The sequence below is a fragment of the Notamacropus eugenii genome, chromosome 5, assembly GCF_028372415.1.
Source record: "Notamacropus eugenii isolate mMacEug1 chromosome 5, mMacEug1.pri_v2, whole genome shotgun sequence".
Classification (NCBI taxonomy): Eukaryota; Metazoa; Chordata; class Mammalia; order Diprotodontia; family Macropodidae; genus Notamacropus; species Notamacropus eugenii.
Window position 1 is genome coordinate 324218692 of NC_092876.1, and position 26820 is coordinate 324245511.

At 40.5% G+C, this 26820-nt stretch overlaps 1 protein-coding gene across 2 annotated transcripts in view; it reads right to left on the reverse strand.

Annotated features, from left to right (window-relative positions):
• ARHGEF4 (Rho guanine nucleotide exchange factor 4) overlaps positions 1 to 26820 on the reverse strand; it is a 501611-nt gene that overhangs the window by 390212 nt on the left and 84579 nt on the right. Inside the window, exon 1 of one of the 2 annotated variants that reach the window (XM_072613487.1) lies at positions 17382 to 17518. The exons of the other annotated variant lie outside the window; for it this stretch is intronic. Coding sequence (XP_072469588.1) covers positions 17382 to 17420 — 39 coding nt within the window. The 5' untranslated portion in view covers positions 17421 to 17518. Of the gene's footprint in view, positions 1 to 17381; positions 17519 to 26820 lie in introns of those variants that run through there. 2 annotated transcript variants of the gene reach the window in all.

Here is a 26820-nt window from a genome sequence, read left to right on the forward strand (position 1 = left end):
TGATCCTTACAACAACCCATCCCCGTTTCACAGATGAGGAAACTGAGGAAAACAAAGGTTAAGTGACTTGCCCAGGGTCACACAACTGGCATATGTCTGAGGCAGAATTTGAGCTCAGGTTATTCTGATCATAGGGCCAGAATGACGGCTTAATAGATGTAGAAAAGGGCTTAATATATGTAGAAAAAGTCTGGAGCATAAGGCACTGCCTAGGTACAGGGAAGACAGGTTTAGGTGATCATCCCTGGACACTGAGAAGAGATTCAGGCACTTGAATAATGGGAAAGGAAGGTACATTAAAAGAAGAGAGAGTACAATAAAATATGATGATGCAGGAAGTCAGAGGACCAACCTGATATACCTCACAGCTTGGCTTTGGGCGACCTCTTGATAAACCAGATGAGATTTGAAGACAAGTTTGAGTAATGAGTTCCTGGAAAATATTCCCTCACCTCAGTCTGGTTTTATCCCTCCCTGGGTCAAAGTGGACTCCCCACAGCTATAAAGCATGCTGCATTATCTGAACCATTCACAGATGGGTTTGATGAATAATCAGACTCTGTGATACAATACTGCCACAGCCCCTATCCCAGCTTCCGGTGACAGAGCTGTGGGAGATGGAGCTCACACTTGGAAGGCCTTGTTACTATTTTTGTCTGTGGACTCAGAGAGAATAGCAGGGATCGGCCTCTGGAATACAGCTAATTCACTGTATTGTTGAGCTGTCAGCTCAGTGATGGTTTTCTCCATGCAGAGTTTGCCGCCAAAAGGGGAGGGAGTGGGGTGGAGAAGAAGAGAATGGGGCCTATTTTTAGGGTGAGAAATAGTGAGTGGGCAGATCCAGGAATTATGTTCAGAGCATTTTAGAGAGGAACCTCCAAAGTCAGAGGAACCAGCCATTAATCTAGGGGGCCAGGTGCCTTCTACCAGGACCAAGGGAAGTTGTAAGAAATACTTAAGGGCTGGACAAGGTGGTGGCTGCCTCACTATGTGTAGCTCCTAGCTTCTCCATCAGACAAAGCATTTTTGGCTTGAGATTTAAATGTTCCCTCCTGCAACTAAAGTGGTTCCTTACATCTGTTTTAAATGCCTTTCTCCATACTCATCCATCTCATTTTCTTTTATGCAAAAAGAAAGTTTGGGGTCAATACTCTAAACCAACTTCATCAAATATTATTTTACTGACTATTTTTTCTATGACTTCATTTGGATTGTTACTGGTCTTTTTTTTGTCATGGGATGGAGTTTGTCTGTTTTCATTAACTCCAAATATGCTTTTGTTTTCTACAGCAAAAAGAATGACCTTCCAGCTGGAAGGACAAGAAGAATAATGGATAGCCAAGAGTTGAAATCTGGATGAGAAGATGGTTAGACAGTTGTCCTCAGTGAGTTCAAGTTACAAGGCCCAGAGGAAATCCAGCCCAGGGGTATGGAAAGAACTCGTGTCCTGAATCTGGCTGAGCCACCGACAATGAGCTTTGAAGAATATAGAGGATGGGAGAAGCACTCCAGGATTAGTGACAGATAAAAATTCTATTATCTTAAGGGAGGAAGGAGGCATATTTTTTCAAGCCATAGGCTAGTAAGTTTCAATTCAATTCCATAAACACTGATTCCATGTCTAATATATGTGAAGCATTAGTGATACAAAGATAAAAATTACATAGTTCTTACTCATGAGGAACTTCCTTATGTGTAATGTTCAAAATTACTATAAGTTGGAAAAGGGATTATTTATATAGGAGATTGGGAAATCTGACCTTAGAGAGACTACTTTTAGTTCTAGAGCTGACCTAGGAGGATCCAAGTTCTGTAAGGCCTCCTGGAGAAAGGGCTTGGAATAGATGATTCCTAAAACTTCATCCAGTTGTAGAATTCTATAAGTTCATGATTCTATATTCCTTCTGTCCTTCATTCTTTTGGATAGAACATTTCCTAATGATTCTAGCTTCCTTTCCTCTCAACTTTCATAAGTCAATTCAAAATTTGGCATTCAATTATTTTAAATTTTTTTTTTATTTTTAGTTTTCAACATTTACTTCCATAAGATATTGAGTTCCAAATTTTCTCTTCCTCCCTTCCCACCCCCCTCCCCAAGACAATGTGCAGTCTGATATAGGCTCTCCATATACAGTGATATTAAACATATTTTAACATTAGTCATGTTGTAAAGAAGAATTAGAACCAATAGAAGAAAGAAGAAACAAAAAAGAGAGAGAGACAGAGAGAGCAAATAGTATGTTTCAATCTGCATCCAGACTCCAAAGTTCTTTCTCAGGATGTGGACAGCATTCTCCATCATGAGTCTTTTAGAGTTGTCTTACATTCTTGCACTCCTAAGAGGTTAGTCTATCAAAGTTAGTCATCACACAATGTTGCTGTTACTGTGTACAATAATATTTAATTTTATATAGTATTGTGTTGTTTTCTGTATCCTGAATTTTTTCCAGCTCAGTTCTATCATTATTACTTCCTTGAGGACCGGGTTTTTTCCTTCAAAATCAATGCTTTTCTGAACCTCTGAGAACTCTACTCATCTACTTCAGTACCTTCTCTTTGTAATGTTGTTATTCAGTCATATCTGACTCTTTGTGACCTGGCAGACCATACTGTCCAAGAGGATTTCTTGGCAAAGATGCTAGAGTTATTTGTCATTTCCTTCCCCAGTGGATTAAGGCAAACAGAGGTTAAGTGGCTTGCTTAGGGTCACACAGCCAGTGAGTATCTGAAGTCATATTTGAACTCAGGTCTTCTTGGTTCTAGATCATGTGATCTCTCCACTGAGCCATTTAACTGCCATTTTCTATATTTTAAACACTTGATAAATGCTTGTTAAACAGATGAATGAATGAAGGGAAGAAGGAAGGAAGGAAGGAAGGAAGGAAGGAAGGAAGGAAGGAAGGAAGGAAGGAAGGGAGGGAGGGAGGGAGGGAGGAAGGAAGGAAGGAAGGAAGGAAGGAAGGAAGGAAGGAAGGAAGGAAGGAAGGAAGGGAGGAATAAGGGGAGGCAAGGAAAAAAGGCCTGAATGTGAATCCAGGTTTTGCTATTAACCTCCTATTTGATCCTGGATAAATTATTTCCCCTCTCTTGACCTCAGTTTCCTCACCTGTAAAATAAGGTAAGTTGAGGTGGATGATCCCTAAGCTTCAAGCTTATATATGACTATAAAAAGATTTATAATTTCAGACCAGTCCCAATTTATCTAGGCATCAGATGAGAATCACAAAACGTAGCTGGTGTGGGGAAAAGGAGATCTAGTAGGCCGTTTCCCTAAAGTTCTATAGCTGGTTAGTGGCAAAGCAGAGATTAGAACCCAGGTCTCCTGATTCCTATGTAAGGACTCTTTCTGCCACACTGTAGTTTCATGAGGTATTTTTAATTCAATAAATATTATTTGGGTATCAATCAAACTATCAACATTCAATCATTAACGGCCTACTGCGAGTCAAGTCCTGAACTAGACAGGATATAAATTCAAAGAATGAAACAGTGCCTATTCTCAAGATGCTACATCCTCATTAGGGACACAGTTAAATACACAGAGAATAAGTACAAAGCAGTTAAACACAAGGAAGTTTGAGGAGGGCATTTGTAGTTGTGGAGGGTGATCCGAAAAGGTTTCCTGTGAAAGGTAGGGCTTGAGATGCATATTGAAGGAAGAGAGAGACTCTAAGGGGCAGGGGTAAGGACAGAGACATTACAGGCTTTTTTTTGATAGTGAAAAAGCAGAGAGATCAAGAGATGGAGTAATAAGCGTAAAGAATAGAAAAAAGGTTGATTTGCAGAGTATAGGAGGAGAAGTTCTATAGGCCTAAAAAGTTAGGTAGAAGTTAGGTTGGAAATGGCTTTAAAAGACAGGTTATATTTTATCCTCTAGGTAATAGAGAGCCACTGAAGTTTATTGACACTGACAGGGCCTGTGTTTAAGGAAAATCACTTTGGCAGCTATGTGGAGGATAAACTGATACAGAGAAAAATAAGACAAGAAGACCAAATTATTGACCTAAATCTTTATTAGCTGTTGTGGGGGATTCAAGAAAAGTACAAGGAAGACACAATCTGTGTTCTACATGAGTTTACAACAACACACATCCTCACACAACCTGTAATTCGTTTAGGATGAAAAGGGGATTCCTCTCCCTGGAATTTAATTTTGGAGGCTTGAGTTCCTGGGAAGGATTGGGTACTTCCTGGATACTGATCGCTGGGCAGTGTAAAGTCTGAGAGCAGGTTTTTGTAAAGGTCATGGGAGGACAGTGGAATGAGGAGAGCTGACCAGTGATTCATGAATTATAAGCACCTCCCTCCCTGAACTAGAAAAGCCAACAAAAAGTGCTCTCTCCCTCACTCCCTAGCTCCTCCTCTCCTAAAAAAGCTGAGATGTATTTGTTTCCTGAGATCTCTATCTCTCAGGCAAATGGCTGAGAGCCTGAGGCTGAAGAATTCAAGCTCTTTCCAAATTAACAGGGTAGATATCAAAGGTAGGTGGCCCACTCCCAGATTCCTCTGGGCTGTCAGGGACTGCCAGATTTGTTTACACTTTGAAGACAAGGTTTGTTCTTTTAGGGGGCTCTGAATTCGTTCCACTCCGGGTTCTAGTTTGAGAGGTAAATGGGGCATTTGAAAGTGCAAAGCTTTAGACCAGAAAACCCCAAAGAAGCAGCTTTTCCTCCAAATTTGGAAGTCACCGGGTGAGGAAAATGGTAATAAGATCACATTTAACAATACTTGAAAGTTTTCATAATGTTTTCTTCATAACAACCCTCTTAAGTAGGTCTTACAAATAGTCCTCATTTTACAGACAAGGAAAGTGAGATTCAGAATGGGTGAACTTGAGGGGCACCATGGGACAGTGGAAAAATTCATTAGTTTTAGAGTCAACAGACTTGAGTTCAAGTCCTCACTCTAGCGTCTGAATGACCTAGGACAAGTTATTTTTCTAGACTTCAGTTTCCTCATCAATAAAAAGGGAGAAGGGTTGGAACTACATGCCTTCTAAGGTTCTTTAACACCTCTAAGTTTATAATCCTCTAAGTTACTTGCCCATGAGATCCAACAGCCAAATGCCAGAGCCAATTCTCTTTAGGACCCATCAGAATGATACCATCTTACTAGGAGAAGGATCATCATAATCTATAGCCTGAAAGACAAAGCCCCCAAAGTCACAGGTGTACCTCACTTTAAGCCAATCCAATATACACAAAGTCATATTGATATTGCTCAAGACTTATGGCAAATCTTTCCTTTTCCAAAATATTTGTCATAGGATTCCATTATAGCATTTGATTTTGATGTAGTTTTCCAGGACATGCTTGAAGTTAGATTTACCGTAAAGCTGTTTTCTTTAAGCTCTGTTGGTTTTGCAGTCCTTTTTCACAGCCAAAATATGTTAGGCTTTTCAGCAGAAAATGTTTCCAAATGGAAGTGGACCAGCTGAGACTAACATTTTCCCTAGGGCTATCTAAGCAGCAGAGGCTTTTACCAAAAAGGATATCCCAAGACTGCTACTGTCCCTTTTCCAGCCTGGTTCTCATTAGAGTGGTAAATACCTAGCCAGGCTGCTTCTTCATTGGCATCTCTGCTGACCCTTTGAAAAACTTCAGCTCTCCTGGGTTCCTCTATTGTATTCCATGCTCATAAGGACTTGTTCCCATGTACCAGTAAACTAGTCCTACTAAGGGGTAAGTAAATAAAGGTGTAAGTAAGGCATGGTCCAGTTTATCTCCTAGTTCAGGACACATGCTATGAACACATATACTCGCAGAGGTTTAGAATGGGAAGAGGGAACCTTCATCATTTTACAGTTGAAGAAGCTAAGACTCGAGAAGAGACTTTCCCAAGGTCATAAATCTAGTGAGAGGTATAGTCTATAAGAGACACCAAAAGGCTATAACTGGCATTTAAATAGCATTTCATGATTAAAAAGCACCTTCACATGCATTACTTTATGTCATCCTCATAATAACTTTATGAATAGCTTGTACAAGTATTATTATCCCCATGTTATAGATGTGAGGGAAAAAAAACTGAGGCTCAGTGACTTCTTGAGGCCACAAAAGAAGTAAGTGGCTAAACCAAGACTTGAACCCAGGTCTTTTGACTTCAATCCTGGTATTCTTTCCACTATACCAGGCTTCCTCACAAGAGCTATCAATACAAGACAATAAAATAAAGCAGTTTCTACAATTAATTGCCCAGCAAGAAGGATGGGCAGCCCCTGATTTTAAATAGATTATGATCTTTCTAGGTTATAACTTAAAATGCATTATGGTCTTTCTAGATTATAATCTAAAATAGACTAGGGTCATTCGTAAACTGGTTGTTTCAAGCTTGGAATATATTTTTCTATTAGAATATTATTACAAATATGTGCTTTGGTTTGTTTGCCATTTATGCATCTGGACCACCTGACCAACTAAGGGTTAAAGGACATATCCAGACAAAGAGAGGTTAAACACTTAGACACGAGTTCAGTCAAGTAGCTGGCTTAAGTGGTCACTGTGACATGAAGTAGCAGGGCCAGCATGAAAAGGTATAGTTCTCAATTTGAAAGACCAAGGTAACATCCAAGATGTCTAGAACAGGAGTGAGGAACCTGCTGCCTTGAGGCCACATATGGCTCTCTATGTCCTCAAGTCTGGCCCTTTGACTGAATCCAAACTTCACAGACCAAATCCAGAGGTCAGGGAAAGACTTTAGAGCAGAGGTTCTTAATCTTCGACGGGAAAAAAAATAAATTTAAATTACTTGAAAATATTATTCTGAGAAAGGCTCTTTCTTCAGCCATGACACATACAAAAAAGGTTAAGAACCTCTATTCTGGAGTCAAAGAGAGCTCCTGGTCAGCTTTTTTCTCTACCAGCTCTCTGAAGTCTTCTGTTGCCTGGTCAGTACCTTTGGATTTAAAAGGCTCCTCCCGCCTTCAGTGGTCTTTTACCTCATTTTTAGTGCTACTGACCACTGATATTGGCCTCTAAGCAGTCATAAGTAAAAACTTTAGTATCTAAGACAAGGAATAAAAAGAATTTATATAAATTTTTAAAACAAAAAAAGCTTTCCTAGGACTAGCACTCGCAATGTAATTCAAAGGAGGAAGGGTTGCTTACAGGGGAGAACTTGGGACACCATGAGGCTGCTGCTGGAGAAGTCACTAGGGGCATAGAGGATTAAGGAGAACTTCAGAGGAAGGCCTGTCCAAGAAGGAGCTGGGAGGTGTGAGAGAGAAGGAAAGCAGGAGGGAGAATCCTCAGCCTGGTACCTTCTTATTTTAACTAATTATTCTGGATCACTAATTATTCTTGATCACTAGGTGCCACACTTAGTTGCTTCCATGCTGTTGAAAGATTGGAAGTGCAGCTAGGACCCTCATCCCACATTTCAGAAGACTGGGGTAAATAAAGTTGCCAAGGATTTAACACGGGGCCTGTTTACTAGAACTCTAAAAGCCTGTTTAACCCATAATGTAGCTGAACTATCACCATAATAACTGACACACAATACTTTATATAAACTAAAAGATCTGTGAGGTGAGTACTACAGATATTATTATCAGAGGAGGAAACTAAGGCTCGGAGGTTAAGCAATTTGCCCATTAGCTAGTCAGGGTCAGAGCTGGAGGGGGTCTCAATGAACATCTAGTCCAACCTCCTTATTTTACAGATAAGGAAAATGAGGCTGAGCGAGGTTCAGACTTACTCAGGAGCAACAGAGTAGTAAGTAGGAAGCCAGAGAGTCAGCATTTGTACTCCAGATCAATGACACCAGAGCTAGAACTCCCTCTTCCCTGTATGATGCTTTACACATACACTCTACATTCCATCCCAGGAACCCAAATGATGAAGGTAGGGACTCCTTTCTTTTGACATCTAGAGGAACAAGTCTTGGATCTGGAGTCAGAAGATGCAGATTCAAATCTCAGTTCTTCTACTTACTGCCTACATGACCCTAGGCAAGCCACTCAATTTCTCTGTTTCCTTATCTGTAATATGATGGATTTAGATTAAATCCCTTCTAGCTTTACCTTTATGAATCCATCAACTCTTGTACCAAACATGAATGAATGAAAATTAATTTATCAAATGCTTACTATGGGCCAGGCACTGGACTAAGCTCTACAGTTACCTATAGAAAAATAAAAACAGTCCGTGTTCTCAAGGGAATAACATTCTAATGGGGGGGACAATACATGGAGGATATTACAACTGCAAGTCACATGGAAAGGCAGGATGGTCCTTGGACTTCAGTAGAAAAACCAAGGTAATGCATATTCTTTGATACCATTTCCATTAATCCAATCTTATCTGCCTCTGATGATGACTGTGCTAAGGACATTGGTAGTGAGAACTTTCTTTTCTGGGTCTTCAGTAGCCAAGGTTAATGAGGAGATGGGAGCTGTAGCACCTGCATAGGTAATTGTCTGGTTATCCCTCCACAAGGGTTATGTCTCTGGACTATTGCTGTGGGGAAGAGGAGAGATGATTGTCACACCAAGATTCCTGGGGATCTTAGATATTTAGATGGGAGTCTTGGGAGACAATTCGAGAAAATGATAAGAGGATCCTAGGAAGTAGAAAGAGGATTCCCTAGCAGGGGTCCACATTGTCTAAAATCAAGAGTTTGGACAGAGCTCCAAGAAACTTGGCCTGAATTGAGGTATTGACATCTGAGGGCTTTGTTTCTCTGATTAGGGAAACATTCTTCCTCCTTGTGGTAATTGTCACCCTAGTATTTGGCTTGGTGGTCCTTCAGTAGCATATGTGGAGCTGAGTGTAGGCACTATTCCCAGGGTCCCATTTCCAAGGGTTCACCTTCTTTCTCAATCCTCACTGGAGCATGAGCCAAACTTTCTGGGTGATAGCCCATTCTCTCCTAGCCTTACTGTACTGATCAAGGGGCTGTCTCACTTCCCATCCCCAGCTGATTTTTCCAAAGATAGAGTTATAACTGAGTCCTGGGTAGTAGGGAGTAAGGGAATAGAGAAAGATTAAACCAGATTCCTATTAATAGTAAAAAGAATCATCTATGTTGAAACTAGCAATGAGATTTCATCTTCCTTGGTGGTATTGGTAGGTGGAACCAGATAGATAAGACCATCACTAAATTCATTCCTTTCAGTTCAGACTTTCCTTCTCCAAGTATCCAGGAGACTTTCACAGCATTTTCAGTCATTCACATTTGAGTGTGATGATTGGATTCCTTCACAATAAAGTTTTGGAGTTAGGATGAGTACTTATTTGTAGTATAGGGAAAAGGCCACTGGGTTAGGAATCAGGAGTCATCAGTTTCAGTCCCAGCTCTCCTGTTAACTAGCTATATGATCTTGAGCAAGTCATTCGACTTCTCCTGCCCTCAGCTTCCTCACCTGTAAAATGAAGGATTGCATTACAAGACCTCTATACACTTATAGCTATGGACTATAGAGAACCCATTGCCCATAGAAGACAAGTAAGGGTTGCGAATAGGGGAAGGAAGTTGAGCATCAGGGGAGATAAAATAGCATTGAATCAACTTCACAGTTTTTCCCAGGGCTGGTGTAAAGTGAGTAAATAAAGAATGCATAACTGAGAGAAAAATCAGTTGTCAAAATAAGGAGAATCCCTATCCTGCCTGTAGATACAATTTTCATTATGAAGATGTACTATTATCCTGGTGAAAAGGACTGTCTATATGTGAGCTCTGTTGGTACTAAAAAGAACCAAAAAAGCTATAAATGTTAATGCCCCTAAGCTTTTCTCTGAAACCAAGATCCAGCTTCTTAAAAACCAATATTTTATGGGCATTGCTATATGACTGTAGAGCCATGAAACACTCCAGTCTCTGAAGAATTGGAAATGAGTATCAATCATCCAGATGGTTATAGAAAGGAACAGAGAAGTGACTGTGAACTGACAAGTTACAAATAGAAGACCTAGATTAAGAGATGCCATTAGAGGACTGTATGAACAAAAAAAGAGATGGAATGGTCATGCAATAAGGGTGGGGGATAACCAGCACACAGCCTGTTTAGCCTTTGAAATATCCATGGAAATCCAGGAAGGCTGGTCCTCTGATTCCTGATTAGTTGGACTTTTAGGAAACTTTAAGAAACACTAGGAAGCTCAGGAGAGGATATGAACAAGAATCATAGGTCACAAGCAGGCATGAATGGGTTGTGTTCTGCACCATTGGATGTGGATACCCACATTGTTAAGATCATGGCTGCCTTTGAGTACTTGAGGGTATTGGGGCAATAAAATTGAACCTAAGCTAAGACGGCAAAGAATGGTTGGCATGGTAGAGCATGCCTGGCAGCCCAGGTATTCCCTAATACATTCTTTGCTCCATATTGGTTCATGACAGCCGGAAGACAGCTGTGACTTTGACTGCACATAGCATAGCCAGTACTATATTTAATTCACAGACTCCTTTGCTCCCAAGCTAATGAGGGAGCCTTGGGTACAATGCACCCTGTCACTACAGTTACTCGGCTGATCTGCTACTTCTGGAACTAAAGCTATCACCACACTAATTGTTCCCAGTATCTGGGAAAATTCATGTTGGGTACATTAAATGTTTAAGAGCTGTGTATCTTATTGGAAAATTGGAGCCTGGAAATCTCAAAGAAATAACTTAGCTATCTGGGGCAAAGCTGTATTATTTTCCCATATGAAAGATGGTGTGGAAAAATAAAAAATACAAGAAGAGGAGTTTGAAGACCTGAATTTTGGTCCTACCCTTGTCACCGCCTTGGGTAAATCATTTACCTCAAAAGGTTGTCATGAGGATTCAATGGGAAATGAGATTTGAAAGTGCTCTGAAAAAGTTAAATCACTATAGGAATTATTACCAGAGTTCAGAATTAAAGGCGATAGAGTGGAATCTTTGTCATTCCTTAATTCTAAGTATTTCATTGCCCCTTGGATTAAACATTTGGAAAAACTGCATCAGAGAGGGGGTGAGAATTGCTATTAACTCTATAAGGCATAGGAAAAATCAAGGTGATTCTCTAAGGCTACATAGATGCAGCTGAAGATCTGGTTTGTTAATAGAGAGAAACCAACAACAAGTTAGCCACAGAAATAAGTACCAGATATACAGGATTATTCTGTTAATAAATAATGAGAATCAATGTGACAGTGGATAATATGTTAGACTTGGAATCAGAAGACCTGGGTTTCAATCTTGCCCCTGGTATTTGTTGGCTGTGTGAACATGCATAGGCTGGAGCACCTCTGAGTTTCGATCCCTTCCTTTGTAAAAATAGACATATACCCTCTCAGGTCTCAACAATTCTATGAGTTAAGTGCAGTTATTCCTCCCATTTTACAGATTAGTAAATTGGAACTTAGACTAAATGACTAACCTGGGATTTCAACCTCAGTTATTCTGAATACACATCCTGCCCTTTTTCTACTATGCCACCTACCTCCTTCATGGATTAGTTCATAGGCTCAAATATAAAGGACTTATTATGACAAGGTTACTTTCTCTTGGGTTAACCCTTTGTACTCCCAATTCCAGTGGGTCTTGGGGAACTGGTCATGACAGATTTCCTTCAAAGAGAATTATATTAAGCATTATGAACACTTGTAGAGGGAAGAGATAGAAGAGTTTTAAAAATAATAATATTGGAAGTTTTTCTTGTAGATAGAGAGCTGACCTTGAAGTCAGGAAGACCCGAGTTCAAATTCCACTTCTGATACATACTGGTTATATGACTTTGTGCAAGTCATTTGATCTCTCCATATTCTAGGCAACTCTCTAAAATTATAAATTTCAGAGAAGTTCATGACCTGTATTTATAGAGGAAGCTATGAGGAGCTTACTACTTAATAAGGTACTCATTCTATTGTTTAACATCTCTTTACAGCCTTATCTATCATCTCTTTACCTTCAAACTCAAAAAGAGAGGTGACCCTCCTTTTTGAAGGAAGCCTCTACTCATGATCCCATCCCATTATATTTTTCTCCATGAACTTTTTCCATCAATTATTTCTTATCACAAATCTTCAATATCCCTCCTCTTCCAATGACTCCTTCCCCACATCCTACAAAGATGTTCAGATCTCCCATATTCTGAAAAGAATAAAAAAAACTTGTCCTTGACTCCACCACCCCTTCAAGCTAAAATTCCATCTCTCTCCTCATTATCAAACTCAAAGAAACATTCTTTTTATTAAATCATTTCTTCAGTCATGTTCAACTCTTCATGACTCCTTTTGGGGTTTCCTTGGCAAAGATACTGGAGTGGTTTGTCATGTCCTTCTCCAGCTCATTGTACAGATGAGAAACTGAAGCAAACAGGATGAAGTGACTTGCCCAAGGTAACACAACTAGTAAGTGTCTAAGGTCAGACATGAATTCATATCTTCCTGACTCTAGGCCCAGCACTTTATCCACTGTGCCACTTAACTGCCCCCAAGAAGAAACAGACTATATTTAATGTCTCCATTTCTGCGCCATGGTGCCAGTGGTGTCTCATCTCCACTAATAATCTATTAAAACCTTTCTCTCCAAAGTCACTACAGACTTCCTCATTACCAAATCCTATATTTTTATCTATTCTCTTCTTTGATTTCTCTGTAACATTTAACCCTGTCCCTTCCTATTTGATAACTTCTCTCCTAACTTCTGAGGCATTAAACTTTCATGGTTCTACCTATTCTTTCTCTGTATCTTTTGCTAGCTCCTTATCCTCCTTAAAAGTCAGTTTGCCATGAATTATCCTAATCTCACTTCTGTGGTCTTTCCACCCTTTCTCTCTTGAGAATCTTATTTATTCCTGTGACTTCAATGATTACTTACATGTCGATAACTCCCAAATCTGTGTCTCAATCCCCAACCTCTCTCTGAACTCCTATCACACAATTCCAGTTTGCCAATATATACCATCAGCCCCTCAAACTTAATGTGTTGAACACTCAACTCAATATCTTCCTTCTTACCTATTTCTCTGAATGGCGCCCTAATCTTTTCAATAAAGCAGTCATTTGAAGTCACCTTTGTCTTGCTCTGTCCCTCAGTTTAAAATCCAGTCACTTGCCAAGATCTATCGTATCTGCTTCTGAAATCTCTCAAATCTTGTCTCTTTTCTCCATCTCTATTAACACTACCCTAGTTCCAACATTCATTGCTTCTCACTCCATATACTATTATATACTATGACATTTGAATATTTGGAAACATCTGGATGATTGTAGAACCTTACCTCATACAATCTCCTTCTCTTACTGCATGTCCCAGCCAAGTTAGAATCTACTTTTCTAAGGTGGTCATCAAACAAGGGAATGGGCTACTTTGAAATGCATTTCCTTCCCACCCCCTTCGCTATTTTCTCTGGAACAGCAAAGTACCTAAATCACAGAAGGTGGAAAGAAGATGCAGCACAAGGGGCCTATTGAGATAGCAAAAGGGATAACCTGCCCCAAGTAACTCACAGCTGGCTATGCAGGTTTCATTGCTTGTCTTATTTGTTTTTGTTGAATGCCTATTTCGGTGGCCATATTCACGGGCATATAGGAAAAGACACCAATTCTTACCTTCAAAGAACTTTAAAGAATCTAGTTGAAGAAGCAGATGTGTGTGTATATGATTTCTATACAACCAGCTCTGAATTACATATGTATCAACACATCTATGTATAGAAGGAGGGGAAAGAAAGTGAAAGAAAGAAGTGGGCGGGGCAGAGATTTTGGTGTAATGAGGAGAGAATCTGCCTCAAAGGCAGAATATACATTCTAGTCTACCTCTAATTCAAAGTGGTTGTGTAACCCTAGGAAAATGACTTTATGTCCTAAACTAAACTATTAGATTATAAATTGCACAGAAAGGGCTGATCTGAATTGGTAGGGAGAGTTTCTTCATCCAATATTGCCCTATACCCCCGAAATCACAGACCTAGTGCCTGTTCCTATGCATTATAAGAAAATATATTAAGTATAGTCTATTTTTTTCTTGGGGGCAGCTAGGTGGTGTGATGGATAGAGTGTTGGATCCAGAGTCAGGAAGACCTGAATTCAAGTCTGATCTCAAAATATATTGAGCGATACCAGCATTGTATTACTATTCATGTACTACCCATTCTCAACTTCATTATAAACCCCCAGAGAAAGAGCTTTGGTCCTGAGTTTGTTACTTAATGGTTTCTCACCTCCATGTTGACATAGAAAAGCCAAGGAACGCCTCTATACAATTCCAAAACATTTTGATATCTTGAAATAGTTGGATGATTTACTACTTTTTATTTTTGCTTTTTATCCAACTATTTGATACTGAATATAAAATCTATTTCGTGCCACATCTCCTTTATGAAATTTTTCTTGCCTAATTTAACCCAAAATTATCTTTCCTTTCACTTTTTGACCACTATTCACTACAACCCTGCCTCATAAAGTTAGTATAATCATGTTTATAATTTCACTTAGACTAGATTCTATAATTTCACTTAGACTAGATTCTATAATTTCACTAGACTTCGATTTCCTCATATATAAAATGGGAGATGGTCTAGATGATATCTATGAGCCCTCCCATCCCTAATATTCTTTGATCTGAATAGGGTGAACTTAGTGTCTTAGACAATGTATACATAAGAAACATGAATGGTATTAGATGTGATAGGAGGGAATATAATGGATCACTAAGAGAATACTAATGGCATTGCTTTCTAAACAAAGGAATCAGTCCACTTTTCAGAAATATCTTCCTGTGTCCTTAATCAATCCCAGATATTTGCTACTCAAATAAGCAAGGATTGCCTTTAATGGAAAGCTTCTCCTAAGTTACTGTATTCATTTTCTTTTCCGGGGATAAAACTTCTTCAAGAAAGGTGGAGTTCAACAGTATTTCTCTTACCATGGCTGTTTGCATTGCTGCCTACTGCTAAGACTATTTACTGATGAAAATAAACCCGAAGTTCTCTTCTCTGTTTTCTGGTGAGAGATCATTGGTAACACTAAATGGAGTTAATGGTTTGCCCTGTCTATTTAAAAGGACCCTAGGATGGATTCACAGATACAACAAGGTACAGTCAATATAGCATGATTTAAGGGGTGCTGGGAAGGCTCCCTTTCCTAAAAATATCTCCCCTCAACTTATATAAATAAGCTTCCATTAGAAATTCTTCTCCTTAGAAGTATATTCCTTTGGGTCTTCCTTACCAAATCCTCTTTTTCATTGGGAATATTTCCAAGAAGAGGACCACATGCAATTACTAACAGCTTAGTAGATGTAACCTTAGCAGTAGAACCCCTGTGATAAGAGAACTCAGATAAGAGGGAGTAGGAAGAGGAGACATTGCTATGACAAATTGTATGTACTTCATGATTTTGTTGAAGGCTTATCATGGATGGGGCAGCTAGGTGGCACAGTGGATAGAGTGCCTGACTTGAAATCAGAAAGGCTTATCTTCCTGAGTTCAAATCTAGCCTCAGATGCTTACCAGTTGTGTAACCTCAGACAAGTCACTTAACCCTGTTTGCCTCAGTTTCCTCATCTGTAAAATGAGCTGGAGAAGGGAATGGCAAACCACTCCAGTATCTTTGCCAAGAAAACCCCAAATAGGGTCATGAAGAGTTGGACATGACTGAAATGACTGAACATCAAGGACAACAATATCATGGATGAGCTGTTTCATGGACATTCTCCCACAGTACTGACTGAACAGTTGGACCAGAGGACAAGTGTGGGATTTTCTTACCCTGGAAGCTTTGAACTTCATCTTACCCTCACAGATCTGTGAGTCTGAAATTCTAGCCTGGCTTTGTGTGACAGATGTTTTCACATCCTCCTCACATTCTCGCAATTTCTATACCCCTGAGCCCTAGTCAGTCACAGTGGCTGCATATCAAGAGAGTTTCCTTTTATGACTTTTCAAAATTAAAAAAAATTAGTCAATAGTCATTACTCCACACTGTTGGGATAGGACTAGCTGGAAAGAAAGGCAAGGAGGAGATAAGGCTGGTGATAGGAGAAGTGGAAATAGAAAAAAAGGGGGAAGTAGTCTTCCAAATGCCAACAGTTTCATGGACAACTGGCTTTGGGGTGACTATTGGCTTCTTTATCACATATTGCAGTTTAGACCAACTGATTAGGACAGACCAACTCATCCTGGAGGCTGTCCTTTTTCTTCTCAGTGAAAATTTTTATATCACTCTCATTTTGTACATGCTAACAGAACTACCTTTTGTAATGTCCTCTTATCCAGGAAAGTAATTCAGCCCTCATTGGTGGCATTGAGTTTTCTGTAAGACAAGGCACTTTAGCAATGCTCACTTTGCAAAAGCGGTCTCTAATCATTCTGCAATGAAATGGAGCTTCTGATAAGTGTCAAGCCTCTATAATCAAGGGCATAGTGGAAATCCATTAACAATCCATCAGCAAGCATTTATGAAGTCCTTACGGTGTACCAGGCACTGTGTCAACAAAAGGGGGTAAAAAGAAAGGCAAAACCAGAACATGAGCCATGGGTGATCTCAACTCTAATCTGTGTATGGAAGAGGATTATAGATTTCAAGCTTGCAGGGACTCCGGGCCATAAAGATTGAGGCCCAGAGAGACTATATCCCAAAGTCACATAGGTAATAAGGTGTGGAAGTGGGATTTGAACTTAGCTCCCAGAAAGTTCAAATCACTAGGTAAGGATAATTCATCCTTTGTGGCCAAGTCTAAAATTGTAATTCCTTTCAATTCTAATGTGACCCTCATTGGAAACCCAAATATCTCTCTATCTTGTACTATGCTTCCACCCATGTGTGTGGCAAACAGGGCAGACTCAAAAACACCAAAGGTGATTGATCATCTGAAGACTGATAGCTTCCTTAGAAACTACTCATTCTGAAAAAGTACCTGGCATTTTGGAGGTACCCAGAGAATAACTGGATGGGAAGGCAACATGGTGTAGTGAGAGGAACACCAGATGTAGGGTCAGTCGACATGCCTCATTTAGAATTCTGATTCTTATATTGACTGGCAGTGTGATCATGACCAGGTAATGTCACCTTTCTTACCTGTCTAATAAAAGTTACCAGTCTTAACACCTACCCCAATAGAAGGAAAGTTCTTTGTAAAATAGAAAGTTCTATAGAAATGTCAGCTATTCTTCTTATCCCAACATACTTGCCATAGGTTACTCATCCAAGAAACATATTTTGTTGGGGCTCTAGTCCTAACCCACCCTATTCCCCTCCCCTTTTGGTGCCTACTGAAACACACACTAAAGCACATAACCATCTTCATTACACCAAACTGCTCTAACCCTACCCAACTGCAGCCAGAAGAAAGGCTCCAGGCACTGGTCCCCATGAACTACTTCCCACATTCTTCATCTAAGATTTCGCTTCCCCTCCCTTTTTCTGCCCAGTCAAGGAAACCCAGAGCAGTCCAGGAAAAGTTCCTTGCCTTACCTTGAAGAAGCTCCGGAGAAAATACATCACACTGAGCATTTTGGAGGCTTCAAGTCAGGAACTGTCCGATCCCTAGAATTTTCAAGGCCAGGGAGATTGCGTCCTCTTCTTCCTGGCCTTTCGTTACATGCTTTCTTGTTGCTGTTTTGGATGGTCTTAGCCCAAGTGAAGTGTAAGAGTCATGCCAGGAGCTTATGCTAAGGAGTTGCATAACAATTAGGGCTTATCTGCCGGAGCTGCACTGTACTATACGCAGGCAAAGCAAACAGGTTTGTTCACAGTTTACTGGCCCCAGAGCTGTCTGAGTAGGCATGCCCGGAATGATGCCATGCCCAAGGAACTCACGCAAGGACGGCTGCTTATGAGCCCTTCCGAAGTGCCTGGTGGCTGGAGAATCTCCCAGGGAAAGCACATGTTCTCCTACAAGCTCGGCTTCTGAATTTTTGCCAGCCCTGAGCTCCTAGTCAATGGGTGAGAGTCTCTTGTGTGGGTTTGCAGTGGGTACAGAATTCCCAGTCTCCCTCCCTCACCATCCTGCTCTCCACCCCTCCCCGAGCCCTGCCTTCTCATGTTTATTAAAAGCCTCAGCCAGTTCTTTGCACCATTGAGGAAATGCAAATTGGGGAAGATGGGGGGTGGAAGTTGCTCTGTATTTACTGTCTGTGCCAGGCCTCAGAGAGAGAATCAGCTGGTGTCCTGAACCCTACTTAGCAGTAAGGGGCATGAGAGGGGCGAGGATGTATCCCTGTGTCAGCCTCATCTACAAAATCCAGCTTTGTAACTTATCTATTCAAAGTGGATCTAAGGTTGCGACCAGACTATGAGCAAATCTGGGCTATAGACATATATCCAGTACCCATATCTACACGCATATTTCTAGGATACCTTAAATATGGTGTTATCAGTCCTACAATTCTACTATGTATATGTACAATTATGCATTTACCCACATCAGTGATTTTATATATTATTATAAGGAGAGGAGGGAAATTAGTTTTCTACACCTCGCAGTTAATTAAACACAGAAAGAAAGGGGTAGCGGATGGATAGAATTATAGAGCAGATAACAGAAGTAATGAGGTGTTAATATGTTAAACTGAGAGCATCAAAACAGAAAGAAACCTGCTAAAACCCTGGGGTGCCTATAGGAAGTCATGAGGAAAAAAATTCCTGGTAGAATTGGGAAGGGGAGCTTGACATCATGAAGATCATTCAAAAGTTATTAATTTGACAGTTAAGTAGAGGATAGGCTGGAGTGAGGAAACACTTGAGATTCCTGGGTCATTGGGAAGTTAAGTAATTAGCCCAAGGTCACCAAAATAATGAACATCAGAGATAGTTATTGAATCTGTTCCTTTGACTGAAAAGTCCAGTACTCTTTCTAGTACCTCACTGCCTCACTTCACTTTAACTCCAGATCTGTGATCCTACATCTCAATAACCTCTTCTAGCTCAAATACCATGAACTTGGGTCTCCTGATTCTACTGTCCAGTCTGTTTCATGATACTGTACTATTTCAAGAAATAATCAGAACTCATGCTTACAAGTCTATGATAGTAACAAAATACAAAGCACTTTTCTCAAAACTACCCTGATGAAGTAGATAGGACCTCCTCCCCTTTCCTTACCCTCCCTTACAGATAAGTAAACTGAGGCTTGAAAGAGAAATCATTTGTGATCTCATGGCTAATAGGTGGCAGGGCCAGAGTCAGTATTCAAATTTAGGTCATAAAGTCTAATGCTCTTTTGGCTAGACCAGGCTGCCCTACACACTAGCTTCCTGTGTAGCTTTTTAGGAAAGTGAATGCTATGTTGTTAAGTAAGATCTCTGTCCTGGAAAATAGCTCATTGGAAATACCAAGTGCCAGGCTGGGTGCTAAATAGCAGAGTGGATCCTGATGGGCTGGAAGAAGGCCAGGGTGTATTTAATCTCAGCAGGCTTCTTCCATCCTCTGACCCAGAGCCAGCTCCAGGGGACATTAGCCACTGCCGTGAAGGGGTGGGGAATGCTTCTAATCTTACAGGCCTGAAAGGAGTGGTCCACCAGCAGGCTCTGGGGAGGGTGTGGTCAGGCAAAGCAAGGGAGAAAAAGCACCGTTTGGGGAAAGCTGTTGGGAAGAAAAATCCACAAGATCTTAAAAACATAGGGGAAAGCAATGAGCCCTAAGTATAGGCAGAGTATCTTTTGAAAATCCTGGGAAAGGTTCCCCTAAAGTTTGCCTCCAAGGCCAGTAACTACTAACCTGTCATTATAACTAAAACACAGTTTTCAAAATATATTTTAGTTCAAAATTATTTCTGTAGTTCAACAGGCTTTAAAAGATGCAAATTAAACCATTGTTCATCATTAATGTGATAATATATTAATTTATAGGGATATAAGCTAACCACATCCCCGGAGAAGAAAAAGGAATATACTCCTTTACAGAGATGTGGGTCCATGGGTTTGAAACACTGCATATATATCTTTAGGGTTGGAGGTTTTTTTAATGTATTGATTGGTTTTGCTGATTTTTAAAATTTTTTCCCTTTTCATTTATCCTTAAAAAAATTCTTATTTTAGAGGGGTGGCTTGAGGGAGGAATATAGGGGGAAAATGTAAATTACATAAAAAACAAAAAATTTCAATAAAATCTTTTTTAACAGAATACTAGCTAACAATTATACAGTCAACAAGCATTATAATCCACCTCAACGAAGAGAATATTCACAAGGATGATATCAGATCCATCTGAATGGGGACTTTCTGCTCAAAATTCAGGACTTTTTCCCCAACAAGTCCGTGCTTTTCTCACAACCCTTTGAGGTAGATAGTGGAAAAAAAATGTTTGTTACAGAGCCAATAAGTAAGGATTGTTCCGATCCAAGTTTCTTTCTTTACCCCACACCTTCCTCTACCCTTTTTATTAGTTTCTTTCTTTTTTTCTACTTCTTTATTTCTTCTAATCCCCTCTTTATCTTTTTATCCCCTGCTCTCCTATATCAGTCCTGAAATCAAGTATTTACTGAGTATCTTCTATGTATCTAATCCTGATACACTAAAAGATACCAGAGGATCATTAATAATAATGGCTAGCATTTATACAGAACTTGAAGGTTTGCAAAGTACTTTGTCTATATTAATTAATTTGATCCTCATAATAACCCTATTAGATAGGTGCTATTATTATTCCCATTTTACAGTTGAAGAAATTGAGAAATAGAGGTTAAATGACTTAGCCAAGGCCACAAAGCCAGTGTCTTAGGTAGAATTTGAACTCAGATCTTCTGACTCCAGACCCCACACTCTATCCAGTACATCACCTGATAGCTGATATTTGAATAGTCTTATAGCTGACCTTCATTATCTTATTTCATACGCACAACAACCTATCTCAAAGAGAGAATTATGGAAGTTCAGGAAGTTTAGATGAAGTTGCCCATAGTAAGTGGGAGAGATAGGATTCCAACCTTGGACTTCAGCCTCCAAAGTCTGTGCTCTTTCCACTACACCCCAGTTAACTTCTTAGCTGCCTTTCAGGAACAAGTCTTCTAAGTGGGGACACAAACGAGATGCATGAATTAATTTGTTAATAAGACATTATAATATACCATACACTGGTGAGTTTTGTCCACACCAATGACTTCATTATCTTAAGAAGCTCCCAACAAATTCCAATAGGTCAATTAGCAACAAACTGTTCTTCGAAAGTTTCTTGAGACACTGAGAGGTCAAGTGATGTGGAATCTATGCAGTATGTGGCAAAGACAAGAATTGGACCCCAGCTTTCCTGATCTATACAATGTGGCTTCTCTATATGCCATACAGTCATACATGAATGCACATACATCCAAGTAGTACAAATATATATATATGTACATATATACACATAATATACACACGTATGTCACACACATATATACAGAGTGCCCCAAAGTCTTAGATCAGTTGGAAATTAAAATTGCACTAAGACTTTTGGGACACTGTGTGTATGTGTCTGTGTGTGCATTCTTTTTTTGAAATGGACCTGTGATTTGTTAGGTATAATACCTTAGATGAGCAAATTCCCTTTCCCAAGCCCTATCTGCCCTGCCCATCCCACCCCCTGCAATTTATAGTTTTAGAAAGTTGCCTGAGGCCCTAAAAGGCTAAAGTGACTTTTCAGGGTCAAAAGGTGATTATGTGTTGGAACAGGAACTTGAACTTGGGTCTTCCAAACTTCCAGCTCATCTCTCTGTCTGTCTGTCTGTCTGTCTCCCTACACCATGATTCCTCACAACACACATTAGCAATATAATAAAACATCCACTCAAATTATAATTATCATAAAACTTCCATTAAAGCTTGACTCAGATAGGGCTGCCGCTGGATTCTCAAAGGCTTCAAGGCTGCAGAACACAAGCTGTGTCAGGCTGTACCTGCCAAGCTGGAAAGGCTTCAAGTCCAGGCCCAGTGATGGACTACATGTCATCTAAAAGCCAGCCTGGCTAAGTTTGGAGAGGCTCACTGTCAAGACTGACTCCCAAGTAATGAATTTGGAGTCCATAGGGACTCTTGAGGACCTTCTGTTATCATGATGGGGAGACAACGGAAAGAGTCCCCAGACAGATTTAATCATAGGTTACTGAAGCACTGAAGGGACCAAGTGTTGGATAATCTGTCTGTGATAAATCACTAACTTGTGATCAGAGGACAAAAGAATAGCACGTGAACTCATCCAATTCAGTTCACAAGGTCCAGGAAGCCATTGAAAAGGAGCTGAGAGGAGGGAGAGGTGAGCGTGAGTTGTAGAAGTGGGAGATGTTGAGTAGATCATGAGCCTTTAAGGGGATGCTCAGGGAGGATGTGGACAAGGGCTGAAGATGTCTCTTGATCAGGACAAGAATGGACTGTCTCCTTTATGTCATTGCTGCTTGTGCAACATTTATGCCTTCATTCCTTACTCTTAAAGCAAGAGAGTTTCTCTTTCCTCCTTCTCGCTTGTTCCCCGTATATGAACTACTACTAAACTATCGACTACTATCTAAACACTACGGCTTCCCTGATGAGGTGCAGGCTCTCATCTCTTACCTGGACTATTGCCACAGCCTTCTGCTTGGTCTCATCATCTCAGGTCTCTCCCCACATTCTTCACATAGCTGACAAATTGATCTTCCCAAAGGACAGGTCCTTAGCTTGTTGATCTCATATGTGATAAACTCCAGGGGTTCCCTATGACCTCCAGGATCAATATTTTAAAATCCCCTGGTTTGGCTTTTAAAGCCCTTTATCACCTGGCCCAGGTCCATCTTTCCAGTTTTCTTACAATTACTCTTCTCTGGGTACTCCATCTATGAGCTGGTGACACTGGCTTTCTTGCTGTTCCTTGAACAGTGCAATCCATCTCTAGGTTCCATTCACTGTCACTGGCTGTCCCCCATACTTAGAATTCCCTCCTCATCTCTGCCTCCTGGCTTCCTCCAAGTCACAACTAAAATTCCACCTTCTACAAGAAGTCTTTCCAGATGACCTTTAATGCGAATGCCTTTCCTCAAAGATTGTCCTCGATACGTCCTGTCTATATCTGGTTTGTACCTAGTTTTTTGCATATTGTCTGCCCCATTAGGCTATATCTCCTTGAGAGCAAGGACTGTTGAATTTTTTTTCCCCTTTCATCATATCTCTGATGAATCAGCTGTCATATATATACATGTATATATATATATACATGTAAATAAATACCTTACCCCTAGTAACCCTTAAGACCTAAGCATTACATAATGCTTAGGACATTAGCACAGTGCCTGGCACGTAGTAGGTACCCTAAAATATTTGTTGACCCAACTTAGGTACTCCTGACTAGCCTGAGGGTAAGTTTCTATTTAGGTTGTCACTCCAAAAGAAAGGTGTGGGAAATACAGGGAGGGGTGTGCCATCCCTTTCAGGCTCCAAAGTACAGATTGTTAAATCTTCAGTGAGCATTTATACCTTGGAAATCAGCAAACACTACAATCAGAGTTTGATTTATCATTTTGTTGATTGCCTAAACTTAAGAAAATAGTGGAGAAAATGTTAACGTAGATTAAACTTAAAAGTGTGTCTTGCATACATCCTCACTCCTAGCAGTACACTCCTGGGTGTGCCAGGACAGCGTAAAGATCATGTCCCCAAAGAAGAGCCCCCAAATCCTGGGGGGAAGAAGGCATGGGGAGCAGTGTCAGAAGAAGGGACTTCATAGACTAGGACACTAGCCTCTCTTGCTCCCTGCTCTCCACATATGCCATATGAATTAGTATCAGGAAGTTCAGAATGAGCCCCACTCCCTGAGGCAGGTTCATAAGAGCATAAGTTTAGAACCTATGGAAGGAAGTATAAAGATCATTTACAGAAAACTAAGGACTCCAGAGGCTGTGACATGCCAGAGGTCACATAGGTAATGAGACCCAACAGAGATCTGAACAGGGTTCTTTTTGGCCCCCAATCCCTTATTTTTTCTGCCGCACCAGGCGCTATGCTCACCCTCTCTATCCCTGCCAACTTTTCCTCATGTCCTGCCAGATTCCTTCTATTCTTTAAATAAGTAACCTCCTTACTCTGATCACATTCCGGCGGTTTTAAGTCTGGGCTGAGTCATAATCCAGCCTTATTTTGAACTGGAAAAAAAAACAACAACCAAAAACCCAACCCACAAAGGAACTCGAGACCAAAAGGGTGATTCTGATTTCCATAATATCTGGTTTGGTTAAATGGCCCCCAGAAGCAGTGCTATGCAGTTTTTCCTTGGGGACCCAAGCACATGCTTCCCTCAGCCTGAAATCAGTTCACTTTGTGCTTTCACCTGTAAACAGCCCAGACCACAGAGACAATCCTGGCAGCTGAGCAGCCGACATAAATATCTCCTGACCCAAGCCACTGGACCTAGGGGAGACAGCCACCAGCTTAAGTCCTTAAGCAGAATATTGAAGTCCTTGCAAGGGCATGTGTGGGGAAGCCCAGATGACTTTCCACTGGGGCAAGAAAGAAGGAGATTGGAATGGCCCAAATAATGTCCAAGGAATAAACATATTTTAAAAGAGAAACAGTTACCCTACTAACTTTATACAGTGCTTAGGTCTTAAGGATTATTAGGGACCAGGCAATGTATATATAATAATGATAGCTGATATTCACTTATTGCCTTAAAGTTTACAAGTCACTTGGCATGCATTATCTCACTGGGGCCTCACAACAACCCCATGAGGTAGCTACTAAGGGTGTTATTATCCTTATTTTATGCATGAGGAAACTGAGGCACAGAGAGATTAAGTGATTTGCCTGTGGGTATATGACTAGTAACAGGGCAGCTAAGTGACACAGTGAATAGCGTGCAGTGCCCTGAATCAGGAAGACCTGAGTTTAAATCCAGCCTTAGACACTTATTAGCTGTGTGACCCCGGGCAAGTCACTGATCTCTGTTTGCCTCAATTTCCCCATTTGTAAGATGAGCTAGAGAGAGAAATGGCAAACCACTCCAGAATCTTTGCCAAAAAAAAAAAATACCCAGTGGGGTCATGAAGAATTAGATAGAACTGAAAGGACTGAACAACAATTTAAATTGAGGTCTTCTGGACTCCATATTCAGCCCTTCGTTCACTGTAGCTGCTAGATGATCTTGAGGTTAGAGTGCTGGATGTCGAGTTAGGAAAGCTTCACTTCAAATCCTGCATCAGACTCTTGCTAGCTGTAGGACCATGGACAAGTGATTTAACTTGTCTGTTTCTTCAAAAGATGGCTCTTCCCTCAGTGTTAATATGAGCAGCGCTTTGCAGACCTTGAAATGCTATATAAATGTCTGCTAATATTATGACACTGGTCACTATGCAAATGATTTATTAATAAGTCATGTGATACACAATAAATGCGAGCTATACATGTTTCTGCATGTCAATGGACAAAATGCATCAAAACAATTTCTCAGTGCAGTCTTAGGGATAATAACTAATTTTTAAAAATTACTTGAATAAAGGATATCTGTCCCCAGTGGTCAGTACAATTGAGGTTCATTGGGAACTCTAGCAGCTCAGCCCAACTAGTAGAAGAAAGTTTCTCAAGCTTCAGGGAGCAGGCTTTCCTGTCCCTCCTTCTGTCAGGGCACAGGGATCTGCATCTCTTTCTTCAAAGAGAGATGGAAGTGGGGAAGGGGATCAGTGGTTAGTTGGAGAAGAAAAGAGAGACACCCATCCAGGCACACCCAAGGGAAAACAATCAATCAGCTAAGTTAAAATTTGGACCAGTGGTTCTCAAAGTGTGGTCTAGGATCCCTAGGGATCCCAAGACCCTTTCTTTCAAGACAGTCCTTGAGGTCGAAACGATTTTCATAATAATACTAAGATGTTTTAATTTCTAATAGGATAAATATCTATAGATATAGTCCCTGCAAACAAAAGCTTTCTGGGATGCTCAATTCTTTTTAAGAGTGAAAAAGGATCCTGAGAACAAAGTCTGAGAACCGCTAGTTTACAACTGGTCCTTCTTTTGGACTTTTGCATTTTTTGCATCTATTATCTCATTTAACCTTTGAAATAACCTAGTGAGGTGGGGAGAGCATTTAGTCTCTTACCTATCTGACAGATGCCAGTAAACCTCAGAGAAGTCAAGTCCAAGGTCACAAAGCGAGCTATTCCACAGCCAAGTCTGGTCTTTTGAATACTAGCTCAGGGCTCTCTTCATATACTTCTCATCTTGGGTTTTCTTCAGGAACTCCCCCTCTCCCTCTCCCCAGGAAGCTAACCTCTTGAGATGCTCAACTGCTAGACTTGGACTGGATTTCTGGCATGCAGCTCAGGCCAGTAAGCTTCAGGTTGCAAGCCCATAGATCGTGTGAGAAATGTACACACTTTCTGCCTCCCACTTGTCTATACTGGTGGACCTAGTGCTATTGATTTTAGCTGGCTGCCAAGCTCTTCCTGGATCAAAGGATGGAGAACGAATAACCTAGCTCCTTTCCAACTTTGAGAAAGGATTAGTTTTCCTTGGAACTGAGTTCTGAGTGGATCCCTGGCCAGCAATCACCTCTCTGCCCAGCTCTTCCATAGAACAAGCACCAAACCACAGTTATTCCTCAGGGTTTGACCTATTTAAATGATCACTTTAACTGGTAAACCAGCACCCCAGAGAAACTGCTGGACTTGAAGTCTGGCAGACCTGAGTTCAAATCCTGCCTCAGACATTTTCTAGCTGTATGATTCTGGGCAAGTAGCTAAACTTTGGTCAGTCTCATTTTCCTTCCATCAAAAATGCAGATAATAGTAGCTAGTTACAAGGGTTGCTGTGAGAATCACATGGTATAATATATGTAAAGTGTTTTGCAATCTTAAAGCAATATACAAATGTTAGTAGTTGTCATTATATATGAGCCAGAAGACCTGGGTTCAAATTATTTTTCCCACACAGTAGTTATAGGGTCATGTTCAAGTCACCTAACTCCTATAATCTCAATT